At 42.2% G+C, this 20,304-nt stretch overlaps 1 protein-coding gene and 1 pseudogene across 2 annotated transcripts in view; one reads left to right on the top strand and one right to left on the bottom strand.

Moving 5' to 3' along the window:
* Nucleotides 1-2,119: 2,119 nt before the first annotated feature.
* LOC148376941 (uncharacterized) lies at nt 2,120-7,188 on the bottom strand. The gene is made up of 2 exons (XM_088327690.1): nt 7,068-7,188; nt 2,120-3,784 (listed from the first exon to the last, which is right to left on the bottom strand). Exons 1-2 carry the CDS (start codon nt 7,186-7,188, stop codon nt 2,334-2,336), a joined length of 1,572 nt encoding a protein of 523 aa, XP_088183816.1. The 3' UTR covers nt 2,120-2,333.
* A 1,201-nt stretch (nt 7,189-8,389) lies between these two features.
* The window catches only part of LOC148376920 (uncharacterized), a 224,495-nt pseudogene continuing 212,580 nt past the window's right edge, over nt 8,390-20,304 (top strand). Inside the window, exon 1 of the transcript XR_015852621.1 lies at nt 8,390-8,705. The product of XR_015852621.1 is annotated as an uncharacterized LOC148376920 (transcript). The remainder of the gene's footprint in view (nt 8,706-20,304) is intronic.

Below are 20,304 nucleotides of genomic sequence, written 5' to 3'. Positions count from 1 at the left end.
TTTGGAATGTGGGAGGAAACCGGAGTGCCCGGAGGAAACCCACGCAAGCACGGGGAGAACATGCAAACTCCACACAGGAGGTTCAATCTCATAACCTCAGAACTGTACCGCACAGGGGCTAACCACTGAGCCGCCATGCTGCCCCAAATAGAAGATGGCTTGCTCCTAAAGCTCTACTTGTTGGTGATTTTATTTGTGATCACAAACTGAACCTCTTGTTATGCGCTCCTCTTTAATGTCAATTTATGTAGTAACTATTTATTGCGCACCAAAACCATATTCAGTTTTCTTAGATTTAGATCTCTGAACTGTTGTCTGATTTAGTAACCTATGCAGACAAAATACAGTTCGCAGGTCTAAAAAATAATAATAATTTAAAAATAAATAAATAAATATTTCTTTATTTATTTTATGAGCATATTTGGTATTGGAGTAATCCAAAAGTAATTGAAAGTAATCCAGTTCAAGTAACCCTATCCAACCCTGAGGGTCATCATTTTTTTTTTCACTATCTCTCTCTCTTTCACTCTCTGTGTCTTGTTCTCTTTCTTTGTTCCTTTTTGTCTCTTTCTCTCTATGTCTTTTTACCTTCTTTTGCTCTCTCTTCATATTTTCCTTTACCCTCTTTCTTTCTCTCTCTTGCTTTCCTCTTCTGTCTTTTCCCTCTCTCTCTCTTTCTATTTCGATTTGGATTGCATTCTTTCTCTTTCTTTCCTCCTCTCTCGCTATTTTTGTTTTTATCTCTTGTTTCTCATGCTCTCTCTCTCTCTCTCTGTCTGTCTCACCCTCTCTACCTTTCTCTCCCTATCTTGCTCTGATTTTTTTTCTCTCTTTTTTGTCTTTCTCTCTAATCTACTAAACCGGCCCCCGAGAGAATGTTTGTTCTATGGTGTGCCCCCCGAGTTCAAATGACTTTGACGCCCCCGGATTAGAACATGCCCTTGTCCTGTCAGCATGTGTGTAGCTACTGATGATCACTGGATCAAAAAAGCAGGAAGTGACAGAGAAAACCCAGAAGTACTATTACCCGGAAGTTGTATTATTTCACGAGATCCTCAACTTAAACAGAGCCGCTTATTTATTCAAAAAAAACAGTTATTGTAAGGAAGTTGTTAAATCACAGTGAATCCCATTCGGTGGAACATCAGTCTTTCAAGAATATCCAGTTGAAAATGAGCTAACAAGTGAAGCAAAATAAAAAAATCCACATACAATTCATACTTTTCATTCAAGGTATAAAGAATAAATACGGTTGATTCAAACAATCAGATTTTTAAGAAACTAGGAGGGTATCGCACGAAAACAAGGTAAGGGATTAAGCCGGGATATGTTTCTTATCTTAATTGAATGTAGCCTGGTGTGAGTTGCACGAAAGCAGGTTCAAATGAGCCTGAGTCCGTTGCTATGGTGATTTATTCTCAACAGCGAGCGTTTCCAATCCGATACTCCTCGAACGTAAAGTATCGGAAAAAGTATCTGGCCGTGTCCTTTCCTTATTCATGGTGCTCGTGTCACCTCTTTCAAAAATGGATCACACTCCATCAGGAGATGAAGTTCAGCGGCCGTAAAAGATCACGGGCGACGCTTTTCCATTTTCCCACCCGTGATTCTGAGGAGAACCCCGGGGGTCTATTTGAGGATTCTGTCAAGCCCCGTTTATCCCGACTACCTGCAGCTAGTTTGACATAGACGCCCATCAAGTCAGACCACAGGTGTCAAACGGGCGGCCCGCGGGCCAGGTCAGGCCCGCTAAGGGATCGAATCCAGCCCGCAAGACAACACTCAGAGAAGCGCAAGAGAAAAACAAGCTGCAGGTTGAAATATGTCCACTTGATGTTGCCAAAGAAAGGTGCCTCAAACAAAGACATTGTACTGGTATTTATTCCTCTCTCTCTCTCTCTCTCTCTCTCTCTCTCTCTCTCTCTCTCTCTCTCTCTCTCTCTCTCTTCCACACCTTTTCTCCCACTCTCTGTCTCTTTCACTCTGTCTCTCTTTTTCTCTTCCTTTGTTGCTCTTTCTCTCAACCTAAAAAAGTACAACATATGTGCACTGGTGTCTTCAAGAGACGTTTGAAGTTACTTAACAGTAGTCAAAAATTGAACATACTGATCATATGCAATCGTAATAATTGTTATTTATCATTTGATTTCATATACTCGATCAAAAAAGGAAAAAAGCTGCAACACTCATGCATTTGGAAAAAAAAAATCGAAACTAGGATAACAATAGAAATCAGATAAGTTTAAAAATTTGACTGACATCAAAAGTATACAAATTATTTAGTTTAGTGGTAGTTGTGTTATTTAAATGGAAATATAATCTATGAGTTGATATCAAGCGGAGTGATGACCGCTATTCTCACCAGCACACGTGTGACCCTCAACTTTGACTTGACAAGAAAATCCGTGACTGCAAATTGAACAAGAAAATAGTTTCACATCAGCGTGGGTTTGTTGGTGTCTTTTTAAATTACCTTTCTGGCTGAATTTTTTATCACAAACTGAGCAGGCAAAGGGTCTTTCACCTGAGTGGGCGCTTGCGTGTCTTTTAAAGTCGGATTTGTGGGTGAAAGTTTTCACACAAATAGAGCAGGCAAAAAGTTTTTCGCCAGTATGGATTTTTGCATGCCTTTTCAAGTCAGATTTTTGGATGAATATTTTACCACAAATTGAACAAGCAAAAGGTCTCTCACCCGTGTGGGTTTTAGCATGTCTTCTTAAGCTTCCTTTTTGGGTGAAAGTTCGACCACAAACTGAGCAAGCAAGGTGGTTTTCACCAGTGTGTGTTATTGAGTGGCTATTTAAGCATAATTTCTGAATGACTTTTGGACCACGAACTGAGCAGGCAAAAGGTTCCTCAATAGTATGAGTTTTTGTGTGGCTTTTCAAACTACCTTTTTGAGGGAATTTTTGACTACACACTGAGCATGAAAATAGTTTTTCACCAGTGTGGGTTCTTATGTGTTTTTTCAAATTTGCTTTGTGGCCGAATTTCTGACCGCACGTTGAGCATGCGTAAGGTTTCTCACCAGTGTGGGTCCTTATATGTTTTTTCAGAGTTTCTTTAAGGTTGAATTTTTGACCACAAACCAAGCAGGGGAAAGGTTTCTCACCGGTATGGCTCTTTATGTGGATTTGTAAGTTATTTTTAAAGCGAAAAGTTAGACCGCAGACTGAGCAGGCGAAAGGTTTCTCACCGGTGTGAGTTCTTAGGTGGCTTTTTAAATGTTCTTTTTGGTTGAATTTCTGACTGCAAATTGAACAGGCGAAAGGTTTTTCACCAGTGTGGGTTCTTGTGTGTCTTTTCAAAGTTTCTTTGATATTGAATTTTTTACCACAAACCGAGCAGGAAAAGGGTTTTTCATCGGTGTGGACAAGGATATGGCGTTTCAAACTACACTTGTACTGAAACGTTTTCCCACACTGCCAACATTTGTGATTTCTGTTATCACCTTTCGACTGTTTGTCGCCATCATCATTTGTTGTGCTAGAGCTTCTGCTTGGAGGCACCGTCTCCTTGTTCCCTTCACGTCCATCTTCAGAGGTTAAACGGGCCCCGGTCGCGAAAAACTCTTCCTCCTTTTCAATGTCAACGGGCTCAAAATCGTCCTCCTCCTTTTTGATGTGATCGGTCTCAAAGTCTTGCTCCGTTTTAACGCCAACAAGCTCCAAGTCCTCCTCTTCCTTTTTAATATCGAGGGTCTCCAAATAATCGTCCTCCTCCTTTTTAACCCCAGGCAACCTTGTTTCCTGTTGCCAAAGAAGAAGATTCTCTTCATTGACATCTGCAGGACACAAGACACACATGAATGTGTAGAATTTCTTTTCGAACACAAAAACAGGGATTTTTTGCAGCACTTAGACAAGAAAGTGTGATCACATGACCCAGATTTGAGCTCACCTGCATTGGCTCCCTGTTCGCTTAAGATGTGATTTCAAGGTAGGATACCAAATCATGCATGGACTTGCTCCCTCATATCTTTCAGATAGAATTTCCCCCTATGCTCCTGCCCGGAGCCTTCGCTCTGAAAATGCTACCCTACTGGTGATCCCAAGAGCCAAGAAGAAATCCGACAGTGTTTTCCATTCGGGGCCTCGGTGCTGTGGAACGCTCTTCCCCCTGAGATCCGATCTGCAACCTCAGTGGAAATGATTCAATCTAAGCTTAAAACACACATATGTTCTACAGCACAGGTGTCAAACAGGCGGCCCGCAGGCCAGATCAGGCCCACTAAGGGATTGAATCTGGCCCGCGAGACCACACTCAGAAAAACGCAAGAGAAAAACAAGCTGCAGGTTGAAATAGGTCAACTTGATGTTGCCAAAGCCAGGTGCCTCCAACAAAGACACTGCACTTGTATTTCTTTCTCTCTCTCTTTCTTTTCCACCCAATTTCTGCCACTCTGTCTCCGTGTCTCTCTTTTTCTCTTCCTTTGTTTCTTTTTAACTTATTTTGCTCTAACTTCCTTTTTCCTTTTCTCTTTCTCTCTTCCTACCCTTCGCGCTTTCTTTTCTTTTTTCTCTCCTTCTGTCTTTCTATTTCTCTTTGGACTTCTTTCTTCCTCTCCCTTTCTTTTCCCCCCCTCTCACGACTTTTTATCTCTTCTGTTTCTTACGCTCTCTCCCTCTCTCTCTTTCTTTGTCCCGCCCTCTCTCTTCTTTTCCCTTCCTCTTTCTCTTATTTCTTTATCTCTCTTTTTCTTTCTCTTGAATCTACTAGTCTGGCCCCCGAGAGAATGTTTGTTCTGTCGTGTGGCCCCCGAGTTCAAATGACTTTGACACCCTTGATCTACACAAATATTTTTTCCCAGAAAAAGCATCCCGACGAAAATCCTTTCAGGGAAAAAACAAAAATGATTTTGAGCATGTCATTACAATATTATTTTGAAACACAATTTCTTAAAAAAACTGAAATTGGAACAATCAGGACATTTGATGTCAAGATCAATTCCTTTTTATTCAACCGGTTTCTCCGTTCATTCACTTTTACTGCGATAAAGAGTCAAGATTGAAAATGGCTTTAAAAGCTTGACTGCTTGTCATAAATGAATTCCAAAAATATCAAATAAAGACAAAAGAAACCTTTATTATCAATCTGATGACCAATTAAGCTTAAGTCTATATTCACAGCTTCAGCGACAGACTGCCGTCACAGTCTTGTTCCACGGACGGATCATTTCTTCCTCATGCCATGAGGCTCTTTAACTCCACCCGGGGGAGGAAAAGCCCATATGAAACCCCACCCCCACATTTGCATATGACCCTATTATTATGACAGTGTGTATTTTCTTTTTCTTCCTACCCTTTGCGCTTTCCTTTCTCTTTTCTCTCCTTCCGTCTTTCTATTTCTCTTTGGATTTCTTTACACCTCTCTCTTTCTTTGTCCCGCCCTCTCTCCTTTTCCCTCTTATTTCTTGATCTCTCTTTTTCTTTCTCTCGAATCTACTCGTCCGGCCCCCGACAGAATGTTTGTTCTATGGTGTGGCCCCCGAGTTCAAATGACGTTGACACCCCTGCTCTAATAGTATTTCTAGCAGCAGCCATCGTTCCAAGGTTTTATTGGCAACAATGAATGATGCGGTAAACCCTCGCACTTCTGTTTTCACTGATGTTTCAGGAGCAACTTGTGATCATTTTCCTCGATATTTTGTCGACAAGCTCCGTGGCTCAATTTTGACGATGAAGAGTCACATAGAGCAATATAGCCCGAAGATAAACATAGTTTATTTTCGGCTCAGGTTTTATCTCAAACAATAGACAAAGATCTGCTTACTCGCCTGCCCACTGTAAATAGCTAGCTTGCTTACAAGATAAACAACGAATTTGGTTAGCTAGTTTACTATATAAAGCTTGAAGGATTTGATATTTTATTGATTTGACTATAAGGGATTTTTTTTTACAATCAAATACAAATGTCATTTAAATACAAAATATATTCACTGGCTGAGCTGTAAGGCAATGTCATTGTAGCCTAGACAAGAATGATGTTTACAGAAAAACAACAGGAACTGGGACAAGGGCCGACGCCAGAGGGGCCTGTGACGCAAAAAAGGAGACATTGTTTGGCTGATAAGCTTCCTTGTTGGGAGTTTTTTAGACGTGGTGGCGCCTTTTTTTTTTTAGGTGAGTCAGCAGACCAGCGTCTGACCTGCAGCATGTCAACCCCTGCATTTACCAGCTGGCAGAGATGGGAAGCAGCGTTGTGGCCGTCATAGACTTTCTGGACCAGTTTACAAGCTGGGGGCGTCGTTGGTGTCATGCACTTTCCGGACAATTTCAACATCTTACCTAATGTTTACTATTATGTGTACAGTAATGCTAATTGTAATTCACCCTGTTCAATCCTGGAAGGGGGATGACCACATGTGAGGTCCTTTCTCAAGGTTTCTCTTTTCTCCTCACGCTGAGGTTTTTGAGTTGTTCCTTGCCCGCATGCTGGTTTAAGATCAGTTAATTGTGTCATTGTGTAATTTTGTAATTGTAATCCTGTGCAGTCCTTTGAGACATTTTTGTGATTAAGGGCGTCAGAAATAAATGGGTCTTGAAATGTGACTTTCGGCAAAAAGGTGGTGAAGCTGGTTCCTGGCCGAAGCCCCGACGTGTGAAAAGACGAAAGGAGAGACGAGAGATCGTGAGAGGGAGGCTCGACAAAGACTAATTAGACTAATTCGACAATGATTTGGCTAAATTCGATGGAATTCACTTAGTTAAATTCTTTAAGAAAATACATCTGCCCCCGTGTGGAAATGCCGACTATCTTTCCTCATTTTCCCATTAAGAAACGAGCATGCATTGTTAGGAGAATACAGTTTTTGTTTGGTTAATGGAGTCAGAAAACTCATTCGAACAATTTAGTAAACAATACATTAGTAATATAGTTTTTTCCCTAATAAGCTATAGAACTCAATTCTTTTAACTAGTAGTAGGGGACTAGACGTTAACTAGTTGTTACATCAACCAAATGGACTCCACCTTCTAGCAGCCGCATCAATAATATAGAAAAGTAACAAGATTTATAGTAAATTGACTTCGGGAGTGGAACATGTGCTAAAACCTAAAGTGACCAACCTTCTCCTATCATCACGATGTGTAGCTGCTTGCTCATGCTAACTTGAGTTAGCCATCGATCTTCTCGCTCGGTCTCTTCTTCAAGCTCCTCTTTGAACCGTCCTTTCGCACTAGAATACATTTTGGTCGCATTTAATGGTCATTATTAGCTCTTTTAGGGAGTTAAATGGAGCTTTTTTCACAAGGTTGAATGAAAACGCAGCGTAGCCGAAAACACGCTAGGAGTGACCCGGAAGGACAAAGCAGTTGGGCGGAGTTCCAACAAAACAACTTCCGCTTCACAAAGAGAACTTTTCTTTTTTTTTCAATATAGTTTTGGTATATTTAAAGAAGATTTTTCTTAGATAGATGTCTAGATGTCTAGATAGATAGATAGATAGATAGATAGATAGATGTCTAGATGTCTAGATAGATAGATAGATAGATAGATAGATAGATAGATAGATAGATAGATAGATAGATAGATAGATAGATAGATAGATAGATAGATAGATAGATAGATAGATAGATAGATAGATAGATAGACAGATGTTGTGTGATTCATTCAGTGAAGTAAAACGATGTTATGCAATAAAACGCAAGCAAAGTGACATGATTACGACTAAATAAATAAAGAAGTTGTAAATGCTTGTAGTGTATTACAGGCAATGGTAGAGGGCTGCAGTACACTGCTTTGCTCACAGGGGTTCGGTTGTGGGTGACTTAGAGGAGACAGGAAGGATGAAGGGACATCAACAACGTGAGAGTAGGAGAAGCTCCTGGCTTGGACCCTGGCAAGGCCCTGGGATTATGTAATGGCGGCATATCTGGAACACTGCCAGAGAGAACCCTTGAGTAGTGCCTGGACTTTAGAATGGGTGTGGACAATATACAGGCCGTCGGTGGCCGGGTGAACGTTTCTTTTCCTGTTTTCCGGCGACAAGCCTGCGGGGGCCACACAGGGGTTTTGGCCATTTGATTTAGGGATTGACTTTGTCCGTGAGCTTGATTTATTTTAGTCTTTTAAACTTTCAAAGAGGATCTTCGGGATGTGCAAGAGAAGAACGAACGGCAACTCAACCGAGTTAGCATGAGCAAGCAGCTACAAGTTGTGTTGAACAGAGCAGGACGGTCACTTTAGTTTCGAGAAGATTTGATTTTCTGATTTTTGGATCATTGCGCGAAGGATGTTTGACTTCTATTCCATATTTATGAAGAAGCTGCTTCGAGGGGGGGGAATCCATAGGGTTGGCATCAATAGCAAATCAAATAGACGCCGTTCACTGGAGCGGAAATTCTGTCCCATATACTTTGGAATGAACCCCTTGATCATCAGTCTTGTCCCGGCTTCGCATGTATGACAACTGTCTCAGACAGTGCTGGTTCGACGCTAAATTCCTCCTCGCCTCCATTTTTGTCTTTCCGGGTCACGTCCAGGTTGGTTTTGGCTAAGCAACGTGCACAAGCTCCAATCAGCTCCATAAAAAAGTTCCTATAACTCCGTAAAAGAGTAATAGTAAGCTTTGAAGGTGGTTAAAATGCTATCTCGAGTGAAAGGACATTTCAAAGAGGAGCTTGAAGAAGAGACCGAGCGAGAAAATCGACGGCTAACTCCAGTTAGCATGAGCAAGCAGCGTCGAGTCGCAATGGAAGGAGCAGGTTGGTCGCTTTAGTTTTGCCATTCCCGAAGTCAATTCACTTCTATATGTTGTTACTTTTCTATTTCGTATTCGTGTTGCGGCGGCTACGAAGTGGATTCCAATTGGTTGATGTCACTTAAAAAAAAGCTACATAAATGAATACAGTGCGACCTCGGTTATCGCGGTTAATGGGGACCAAACCACCCGCGATAAGTAAAAATCCGCGAAGTAGTGGCGCCCCCTTATTTTTTTTTAATTATTATGTTTAGACCCAGTTAATAGGGAACAAAAACACCCACAAAAAGTGAAAATCTGTGAAATAGCAACGCCCCTTCAAATTTTTTTATTATTATTTTTTTTAACCATTACAGACCGCGAAGCTCTGAAGCCGCGATCATCGAACCGCGAAGTAGCGAGGTCCCACTGTAAACGCATATTCCAGGTGCTGGGGCGTGACAAGAGTTGGTCAAGAGGGGCAGTGCTCACCCACAGAAATACTCTGCCCTCCCCAAAAGAATTGAATCTAGTAAAAAATAAAACAAAAGAAGAAAAAACCCGAACAAATAAGTCTAAATCATGGAAACAAATAAACAAGAGAAGTCAAGGGGAAAAATAAATGAAAATGAATACAAATGCAGGAAAAAATAATAAAAATGACAGATTTTGGGGGGTCCTTTGATAAAGAATAATAATGTAATGTCATGCTCAAAATGAATGAATTATCTCAGCTATCGGACAGTGGGCAAGGGACACAAAGACAGACAACTGTCTCACTCTCTCACCCCTCTGGATGAATCATTGAGATATTTGCTGTTAAAAGGGTTTTTTGGGACACTCTGTATATCAAGTCAATCTTTTTGTCAGAAAAGTGTGTTCGGTCATGTGCAACCAACTCAATCCATTCTTAGTATTGTGTTACAAAAGATCCTTTTTTTAAATGGAAATTTCTCATAAAAAATGTTGTATAGAATAGAGTAGAATATACCTTTATTGTCATTGTTACAACATGGGATATATTGTGAGAACAAAATTGGACGTGGCACTCCAGGTCCACATATTACAGTGAGGATAAGGAAAACAAAGAGACAAAGGAACAAAGATGTTTGTACTGTCCTTGTTGTATAGGCGTTGTTTTCCTCCGGAGGGGGGTAGATGAGGGGGTGAGGGACAGACGGAGATGGCTGGATCCAACTAGATGTTATTACTGTACACACGGTCCAGTGTTTTTTCCCCTCGTTGCTCAGTCCACGTATTGAATCAATTTAGGAAGTACAATCCTTAAGCATGCCCGATTAAAGTCGCCGGCGACGATAAAAGCTCCGTCGGGGTTTTGCGAGCTGCTGTTTATTGATAGCAGCGGGCAGGAGATCTAGCGCAATGCTAACGTTAGCGTCCGGTGGAACGTAAACAGCAAGCACAATAACCACAGTTAGCTCTCGGTAGATAGAAGGGTCTACACGATACTGCTAAAAACTCTATATCGAGTGAGCAGTGTGTGTCAATGAGTCGGCTGTTATCGCGGCGCATAGTCCCCCACCCACCCCTGTTTTTACCGGAGTCTCCGTCTCGTTGGTGCCGGTGAAGCGTGCGTCCTGCTCGTTGGACTGCGGGAGATCCGATGGTCTCTGTATATCCCTTGGGGATGTTGTGGATGTTATTGTAGTTGCGAAAGGAGTCGAAGGGAAAATATGAGGGATAAAAGAACACTGAAAATCAAAAGACGAACTGGAGCCCGTGAAGCCGCTGCACTCGCGTGCGCCGCCATAGACAACTGAGGATGTTTGGTACTCATATTCCGAGCGCAAAATAACTCTTTCTAGGAGAAAGATGAAATTGTCAGGACCGGAACGGAGACAGGACCCACTTGCATTCGTTTCTCTTAGTTTTATTGGGAAGAGGGAAAGGACAGTACACGCCATCCGGAGATCAGCAGGTCGCTTGGACGCGGAAGTGGTATTTCCGTGGCGAGTGATGGCGGGAAAAAAACAGGTCAGTAGCCGGGGACAGGAGAGCAGAAATCGTGGTCGAGATCAGAAAATGGGTAGGAGCAGGAAACAAGAAACAGACTGAGGCCAGAACAGGTGTGAGTCGGGGTCAAAAGCTTGCCTAGCGTGAACTGAGGTTCACAGACGGCCTGACAACCGGTGACAAAAAGACGGGGGTTTAAATAGGGACAGGGAGCCAATCAATGTTAGAGGCAGTTGGCGCCGAAGGAGCGAGCACACAGGTGCCTCGCATCGGTAATCATGACAAAAATAACCGGGAAACCATATTATTCCAAAAATAACACTGTTGAATTGAAATGGATTTATGTCAAAAAAATATGTTCCAATTGTTCCACGTACATTATTTATTTGGAGAGAAAGGGTTTTTAAAATATAGAGAACAAGAAAGGAAAATTACGGCGGCGCAGCGGTTAGCGCGTGTTCTGAGGTCGAGATTGAACTTTCCTGTGTGGAGTTTGCATGTTCTCCCAGATTCCCAAAACATGCTTGTCAAGTTAATTGTGAATGAGCGAGGTATGTCTCCGTGTCCCCTGCCCACTGCCTCAAGATAGCCAGAATGGGCTCCAGCACCCTCGTGACCCTACTGAGGATAAGCGGTGCAAAAAATGGATGGATGAAAGGAAGGAAAATAAATTGTTCTCAATTTCGAAAATGTAAGCTACAAATAATTACGGAAGGCAATGACGTTCCATTTTTAATCAGGATTTTTCAAGCCAATTGATTTGGAATCCACCGATTTAAGAAACTGCAACGTAATCATAATGAAGAAGAGATTTTTGTTGATGGAAAATTGCAAAGCAGCCTGTCAGTCTGTCGGAATCATGTACAGAAGTTATTCAACTTGACTGTAATTGATGCGTGTTATATGTTTTCTTGTGAGATATTGTGCTTACAAAATAAGATATTCTCTCTGCCAAAGTCTTCCACGACACTCTGGCAAGAGAGAATAGATGGTGTCAATCGGTTACAGATTCGACCTGAAGGTCGAGGATCTCTTCTCGAGTCATTCAACAGAGTTAATCATTCACATTTCAAATAACAAGTGTTTGCACGAAAACTGGTTCCGACCGGAAATTTAACTTTCAAATGCCCGCTCCGAGACCGGGAGGTCGCCGGTTCAAGCCTCGGCCGAGTCATACCTAAGACTTCCGACGTTATTACTCGTTGCCTCCCTGCTTGGCGCTCGGCATTAAGGGTCGGAATCGGGGGGTTTGCTCACCTCATGACTAAAATGGCTGCGCCCCGTTTGGCTGCGGCTGCATCGGCTCGTTACAGTTTAACTGTACGGGTCAGGTGGATCCACATTTCCTTCTGTGTGCATTGTTACAAAGAATGACAATAAAAGTCAATTCTATTCTATTGTATTCTGTTCAGCAGTCCGAAACCACCTTGTAATTAGGGCATTCCTTTTCCTCAATAAAACGCAGGGTGAGGGGAGACTGTTTCATAGTGAGTTGGAGGCACTGTGATAAAAAGCAGTCTCCGGTTCGCTTCCCTGCAGAAAACTTTAAACAATTCTCTCTGTCCTTTTGGTTACAGGTTTTTGTTAAAAGTGTTGGGTCGAACCTGACACAGTCTCGCCAAGAAGAATGTCTTGTAAGTCCATTGTGCAACTTCAAAAGTGTCACGACGTCTTGCTCTGAAAACAATTCTCCAAATGAAACTAAATAAATTTGATGCTAGATCAAAAGAAACCCTCTCATTGCTGCCGGCCTTATTACTCTTTTGTTTTGTGTGGCTATAGTCGGGTTTATTCATTGAATTGTCTTTCTTTTCATCGATAACAACATAGTGTACGTGAGCAAGTGATTCCGCGTGGTAGTATTGTGGAAAGTAAGAGGCATTTTGAGGGTATGTGACTGACGGGACTTTGTCCTTGTCGGGACGTCCCTTAACTGTTTGCTTAACTGATAAGAATTTGGACTTTGCTCAAGCACCCGACTGGAGAAAAAACAACACTTCAGTCGTGTTGTTTTTGTTTGGATGAAATCAACAAGGTCTTCCCCTCTCATTTCGATTCTCTCTGCTTTCTTGTGTATTTTTTGGGGCGGGGCCGATATACGTCCTGCTCCGACATATTTGGCGCCCAACGTGGGGCCTTTCCCTTATCAGTTAAGTTGGAGAAGTCCTGACATGGCCAAAGTCCTGTCAGTCACTTACCCTCCAAATGCTTTTCTTAGTACTCCATGATAAACATGGACTAAAGGGCTTTTGGGCACAAAAAAAAATGTCCATTTATTTATTTATGTTTCCAGAAATGCTGAAAGGATTTTTGTACTAATCCTTTTTGCCGCAATACTATATTTTTAGTGTGTGAATCGAGATTTTCCAAAAACTCGTGTGTCTTGTGTCCTGCAGACATCAGCGAAGAGAATCTTCTTCTTTGGCAACCGGAGATAAAGTTGCCCGCCGTCAAAAAAGAAGATTTGGAGTCTTATCACGTCAAAAAGGAGGAGAATTTGGAGCCTGGCCATGTTAAAGAGGAAACATTCCATTTTGAACTTGATCATGTTAAAAAGGAGGAAGATGAATATTTGGAAATGGTTGACATTAAAAAGGAGGAAGATTTGAGAGAGTTTCCGGTGACTGGGGCCCTTTCAACCTCTGAAGATCAACATGAAGAGTACAAGGAGAAGGTTTCTCCAAGCAAAAGCTCCGGAGCAACTGATTACGTCTACACGTCTGACTCTGGGGAGAAACCGTCGGAAGGTGTTAACGCATATCACGAATGTTCGCAGTGTGGAAAAACATTTAGGCGCAAGGAACATTTAACATCCCACATGATAGTGCACACTGGAGGGAAACCCTTTACTTGTTCGGTTTGTGGACAGAAATTCGGACAGAAAGAAAATTTGAAAAGGCACATAAGAGTCCACACTTGTGAGAAACCTTTTGCCTGTTCCGTTTGTGGTCAGAAATTCATACAGAAATTTAACCTAATTAATCACATTAGAACCCACACCGGTGAGAAACCTTTTGCCTGTTCCGTTTGCGGTCAGAAATTCAATCAGAAATCAAACTTAAAAACGCACGCAAAAACCCACATGGCTAAAAATCCTTTCACCTATCCTTTCACCTGCCCAGTTTGTGGTGAAAAATTCAGCCGAAAAGGAAGTTTGAAAAAACACATAAGAACCCACCCTGGTGCGAAACCTTATCCCTGCCTGGTTTGTGGTCAGAAATTCACTTGGGAATGTGCCTTAAAGCGTCATACAACCACACACACTGGTGAAAAACCTTTTGCCTGCTCAGCCTGTGGTAAAAAATTCAGCCGTAAAGAATGCCTAAAAAATCACTCAGCAACCCATACTGGTGAAAAACCCTTTGCCTGCTCAGTTTGCAGTAAAACGTTCACAAAAGGTTTGGCTTTAAAAATTCACACAAGAACCCACACTGGTGAAAAACCGTTCGCCTGCCCAGTCTGTGGTAAAAAATTCACTCAGAAAGGAATTTTGAAAACCCACGCCAGAACCCACACTGGTGAAAAACCTTTTGCCTGCTCAGTTTGCGGTCAAAAATTCAGCCATAAAGCAAGCTTGACAAGACACAATCAAACACACACTGATTAGAAACCGTTTTCTTGTTCACTTTGCAATCACAAATTCTCAAGTCAACGTTCATGGACAAAGTGTTATATGAGCTCATAGTTTGCATTTACTTTTAGTAAGTTTCCCGCGGATCCTCGAAATGTCTTAATAGGCCTTGATATCATTCTTCTAAAAATAGGGCCTTCATTGTCTTAAATCCACTTTCTGAAAATCTTCAAAACATGAAGACATGAATAAGGTTTATATTTGCTTGAACCTTTGTCTGTTTTAACAATTGAAGGATTTACTGTCGCGGCAACATGGCGTGACCACAATGACCTCACTATCAAAACGGTCATGTGCTTTCAGTCGGGTCTTTTAGAGCCACAATACCCATAGCAACATTCACTTTGGACTTTATGACTAGTGTCCATTTCATGAGATTTCGATTTCCGGCCAACAATTTCACTGCGGCCAAAAGCTGTGCCGGGTTGTGTGTTCGGGACACCGTGCGATTTTATTTTAAACGGGGCGGCCCGGGGTAAAGCGCTCGTCTCGGGATCAATAGGTTTCAGGTTCGATTCCCGGCTCCTCCGTGTCATATGTTGAAGTTTCCTTGGGCAAGACACCGAATCCCCGATGCCCCCAAGTAGTGGCCTTGCATGGCTGATGCCTTTATCGGCGTGTGAACGGGTAAATGCTTTAAGTGCGTAATGTGCTTTGGGAGGTTTTGGGGGCGGCATTGGCTCGTCTTGGGATCGAGAGGTTGCAAGTTCGATTCCCGGCTCCTCCGTGCTATACGTCGAAGTGTCCTTAGGCAAGACTGAATCATTAATGCCCCTAATAAGCAGGTAGTTGCCTTGCATGGCTGACGCTGCTATCGGTGTCTGAGTGGGTGTGAATGGGGAAGTGTGAAGCGCATTGTAAAGCGCTTTGGGAGCTCCTCATCGACTTGAAAAGCGCTAGAGAAATGCAGAGCATTTACAGAATGTCAACTTGGTCTTCAATTTGATTTCATAAGGCCCGCACGTGGCGCTTGAGCTCAACTCTGTTGCACTTCTCAGTTTTAACACGAGACGGAGCCGGTATCGGAAAATGTGCTTCTACGCCCGAACATTTGGGATCCCCTGAACTGGAAAACATTGGAATTGTGTTTTCTTTGCTTATTTCATGAAACCTTCTTGTCATTTATTTGAACTGTCATTGAAATTATTATTGTTATTGTTACAGTGTTAATGTTACTGTGTACCTGACTTGTTAACCTGACTGCCCATTTTGCACATCTGGTTAGCTACTCTTCTTGCACTATCGGCACTATGGTAAAATACTATACGTAGCCAAAATACAATACAACTTTATTTATATCTGTACATTCGAGGAAACTGTGCGGGTCAGATGCATCGACATTTCGTTCTGTATACACGTGTACTAGAATGACAATAAAGTAGATCTGAATCTGAATCTGAAATTCAAAGTTTATTACTGTGTCACTTATTCTGACACAAAATAGATTGATTGTTCATTCTAAACCCTATCAGTGCAGATAAACCTTAATTTTATTTAGAGTAGATGACCGGCTATCAAACTGAAAAATAAATAAACCATCTATCCATCCATTATCTGCACCACTTATGCTCATTAGGGTCGCGGGGGTGCTGGAGCCCATCCCAGCTATCTTCGGGCAGTGGGCAGGGGACACCCTCAATTGCTTGCCAGCCAATCACAGAGACGTCCGTGTTACATGTGGAAGTGTCCTGGGGTAAGACACTGAACCCCTAATACCCCCAATAAGCAGGTTAGCGCCTTACATGGCTGCAAGGCCGCTATTGGGAAATGTGGAGCACATTGTAAAGCGCTTTGGGAAGTCATTGACTTGAAAAGCGCTATAGAAACGCACATCTTGTAGATTTTACAAGTCACTCATTCCCGCCCAGGGACAATTTAGACCGGCCAATTCAACTGAAATACATGGGTTTTTTTTAATGTGGAAGGAATCCCACGGGGAGAACATGCAAACTCCTCACAGGAAAGTTCGATCTCATGACTTCAGAACTCTGACGCGCTAAGCACTGCCCCGCCGTGCTGCCCGAAATGAAACATATTTAACAAAATCAATATTAGCACTCCTCAAACCTAGATTAAGTCCAGTAGCTTTTCTTTCCTCTGTCTAACAGCATAAGAGCTACACCCAGGCATTGCTGAGGTTTGTATTCCAGACTCTATCGCTCAATACAAAAAATATGTCATCAAGATTTTTTTTCTCCTCCTGGCCCTTTCAAAAAATGTTTAAGCCAATGTGGCCCGCCACTCCAAAAGTTTGCCCACTCCTGATGTAAACCATCCATCTATTATCTGCACGGTTTATCCTCAGTAGGGTCGCGGGGGTGCCGGAGCCCATCCCAGCTGTCTTCGGCCGGTGGGCAGGGGACACCCTGAACTGGTTACCGGCAGGTGGCAGGGGACACAGAGACAGACAACTCACTCGTTTATTCACATCTATAGGTTCAATTTGGACCGGTCAATGACCTGCCATGCATGTTTTTGGAACGTGAGAGGAAACCCACACAAGCAAAGGGAGACCGTACAAACTCCGCCCAGGAAAGCTGGATTTGAACACATGACCTAAGAATTGTGCTGCAGACGCGCTAACCACTCGGCGAGTCATGTCAACTAAAACAGCGTTTTTGTCTGCCGCAGTTTTTTGCTCATTTTTATATTTACATGGGAGCATTTTTTTTCTTGGATCTTATTCAAAGATGTACCTGCCCATATTGAGTCAGGATGATGTGCTTCCTTCATTTATTTAATCATAATCACGTCACTTGAGTTGCCTTTGATTTCATAATATCCTCTTACTTTAAATAAATGACACAACAGATTGGAATCATCACAAGTCTCTTCTGTCCGTTTGATCAGAATGCAATCGATTTCTTCATTAAAGGTTGAGCAGCCTGAGTAAAACTATTGCGGAAACCGAGAAAGCATTTGGAGGCGACGTGACCGACAGGACTTTGGCCGTGCCGGGACGTCTCCAACTGTTTGCTTAGCCGATAAGAATTTGGATTCTAACTATTTGCTTACCTGATATAAGAAATGTTTTGGGGTCGGGGTCACCGCGACTCGGATCAAGCACCCGACTGGAGAAAAACCAGACGTCGGCGCTGACCGAACACGGTAGAAATGCCATTGTCTGCCCGGACAACTTTGGAACACGACCGAATGTTTGGATGAAATCAACAACGTGTTCCCCTCTCATTTCGACTCTCTCTGCTCTCTTGTGTATATGTTTTGGGGCGGGGCCGATAGACGTCCTTCTCCGAGAAAACTTCCCCCAAATGACGCGGTGGTCATCGGTAGAATCCTGCTTCATGCAACTGTAGTTTTTTCCATCAACTTGCGCACTGCTCCTTTTTCTATTGAAATCACGGTGAAACACGGCAGCCGCTGTCTGCCCAGAATATATTCTGTGCGGGGTAAGCGCTCATCGGTTTTAACCTTTATTTTGAAATTTTTCGGAATCCGGAAGAAACACCTGACCTTGTTTTTCTCCATTTACTTTTCAAAGTTACCTTCTTCATTTATCTTAAAACCAAATTTGGTCGTTTTGTTTATATGATGATTATTTTGTTTTTTATGATCATATTTGGTAATGGAGTCATCCAAACGTCGTGTGAGTCATCAAGTTTTACCAAAATATTGTTTTCTTATTTTCCACTCCCAAAGTCAATTTAATATATATATCTTGTTTATTTTCTATATTTGTGATGCAGATGATAGGGGGTGGAGTCATTTGGTTAACTTCTTGCTATAGCCCTCCACTACTAGCTACTTGCTAGCCAGGGTTGGAAAGTAACGGATTACATGTAATGGCGTTACGGAAAAAGGATACAAAATAAAAGTTACTGTAATCCGTTACAGTACAGGCAAAAACAAAGTATTCAGGTTGCAGTTACAAAAAGCCTTTCCAGCAGCTCCCTGTTATCTCGCACTTTTTGTGATTTCTTGTTTTTATTGTCTGCTTCTATCTTCAGTGTTTTGTGTGACAACACTTTGAATGACTTTCTATCCTATAGTTCTGGCTTTTAACGCACAAAAATGCGTTTATTCGAGGAATCGACTCCTCGCCCTGAAGAATTCTCGTGCCGGCGTGATGAGGGAGCCCTAGAGTGGATGCAGAGCCAGAGCTAAGGCTAAGCGGCTAGCGGCGTTATAAGTCTTGGGTACCGTCCGTAATCATGGGAAATGTGAACTCTACCAAATAAGACAGAGGAACTGGCTGTAATGGTGAAAACATCGTAGCGTACAGGGTGTGCAGTTTGCTGTGTTTTACGGAAATGGGGCTCACGTCTAGTATCCTGGACGCTAACGTGGAGCTACCCGGAGATATCCGGCTTCAGCGCTGTTAGAGACACTTTAGCCTGCAGGAAACAGAGAGGAGTTGGACTCGCTAACACGAGGCGGTGTAACCCTGGGCACAAAGATTTCCATCTGCCGCAGGGACGTCCAACTCAGTTTCTGGACAAATTTCAACCTATTACCTAGTGTTTTATTCTGCTGATGTTGGCTATTTTTTGTGTTACCCAAAGATAAATGTATTGCACTCTGCTCATCCTGGCACTTGTGATGGCCTTTCCAAAGCGTTTTTATTTTTCTCATGCTGAGGTTTTAAGGTTTTCCTTTTCCGCATGTTGGTTAAAGATCAGGGGATGGTGTTTTGGTGTCCTATGCAGTTCTATGAGACATTTTGTGATTAAGAGATATACAAATAAAGTTGTCTTGACTTAAATCAGTGCCTTTCACTTATTTTATCCACCAACTTCAAACGCTTGAAAGTAGGAGAAATCAAAATGAACTGAGAAAATCGCACTTTAATATAAGAACAATGACCGCCACGGAAGCAACTATTTATTTGAAAGAAAATGTTTTTATAAGCTAATGAAACAGACAATACAACGACACAAGTCTCTTTGAGTATTTCCACGACAATCACACAGGGGGAGCCTTGAAATGATTTCTATAGCTCTAAGTCGATGAAGAGCTCCCAAAGCGCTTTACAATGTGCTTCACACTGCCACGCAAGGCAACTACCTGCTATCGGGGGCATTAGGGATTCAGTGTCTTGCCCAAGGACACTTCGGAGGAGCCGGGAATCGAACCTGCGACCTCTTGATCCCAAGACGAGCGCTTTACCTCCTGAGCCGATGCCTTTACACTTTGCAAAGATATTTGATAGCGTAATCACGGTTTCATGAAAGAACAAAGACATTGCATTTAAGGAATAAGATTGGAGTCAAAGAGGAACCAAAAACAAAGAATGATGGGAAAATTTCATGTTTATCCTGTTTCCTCTTAACAGCCGTGACACTTTACACAAATGTTACATTTTAAAAACAAATGAACTCATGTCATTTTGATTGTTAGTCAAATCTAAATGGATCAAGTTTTAGTGTCATTGATATACCAAAACAGGACCATGACCACAGTGGACGTGTAACTGGAGCTTTATTGCTTCTCCGAATGTTAAAAACTGCACAGTGCATTAAACTCTATTGAGTCACAAGCTGGCGTGCTAGCTCCTCCCATGGGCGCGCCAGGTACCAGCTTCACCACCTCCTCGCCGAAGAGCGTCGCGATGTTTTTCCCTGTGCGTCTGGCCTTCTCCCGTCAGCACTCATAGGAATTCTGTTATCAAAATACGTCTGATGCATTCCAGACAGCCTAACCTTCTCATGTACCTTGAAGAAAAACAGTCAGTGAATCTCTCTACTGCATCAAACTGAGTACATGTACTTATTTTGTAGTTATTTTTATAATATCCTTTATAGTTGAATGTATAAAATCCTTCAGTACATAAACCTAACATCTGTCAAGACTATTAGAAGATATAATTGTGTATACATCATATAAACACTTAAAAAAAAAAACTACAATACTGTTGTTCAAATTGTTTCTGCGGGCTGATTTAGACTTCATTGGCTGATGCTTTGGATCTGAAACTTGTTATCCGTTCCACATCACAAATGTTTCACCTGAGTGACAGTTAAAGTATTTTTATTTTATTTTATTTTATTGACTATAAGGGATT

The sequence above is a fragment of the Urocampus carinirostris genome, chromosome 1 (genome assembly GCF_059441175.1).
Source record: "Urocampus carinirostris isolate Australia breed hairy pipefish chromosome 1, RoL_Ucar_1.0, whole genome shotgun sequence".
Classification (NCBI taxonomy): Eukaryota; Metazoa; Chordata; class Actinopteri; order Syngnathiformes; family Syngnathidae; genus Urocampus; species Urocampus carinirostris.
This window is presented reverse-complemented; position numbering and strand designations above follow the sequence as displayed.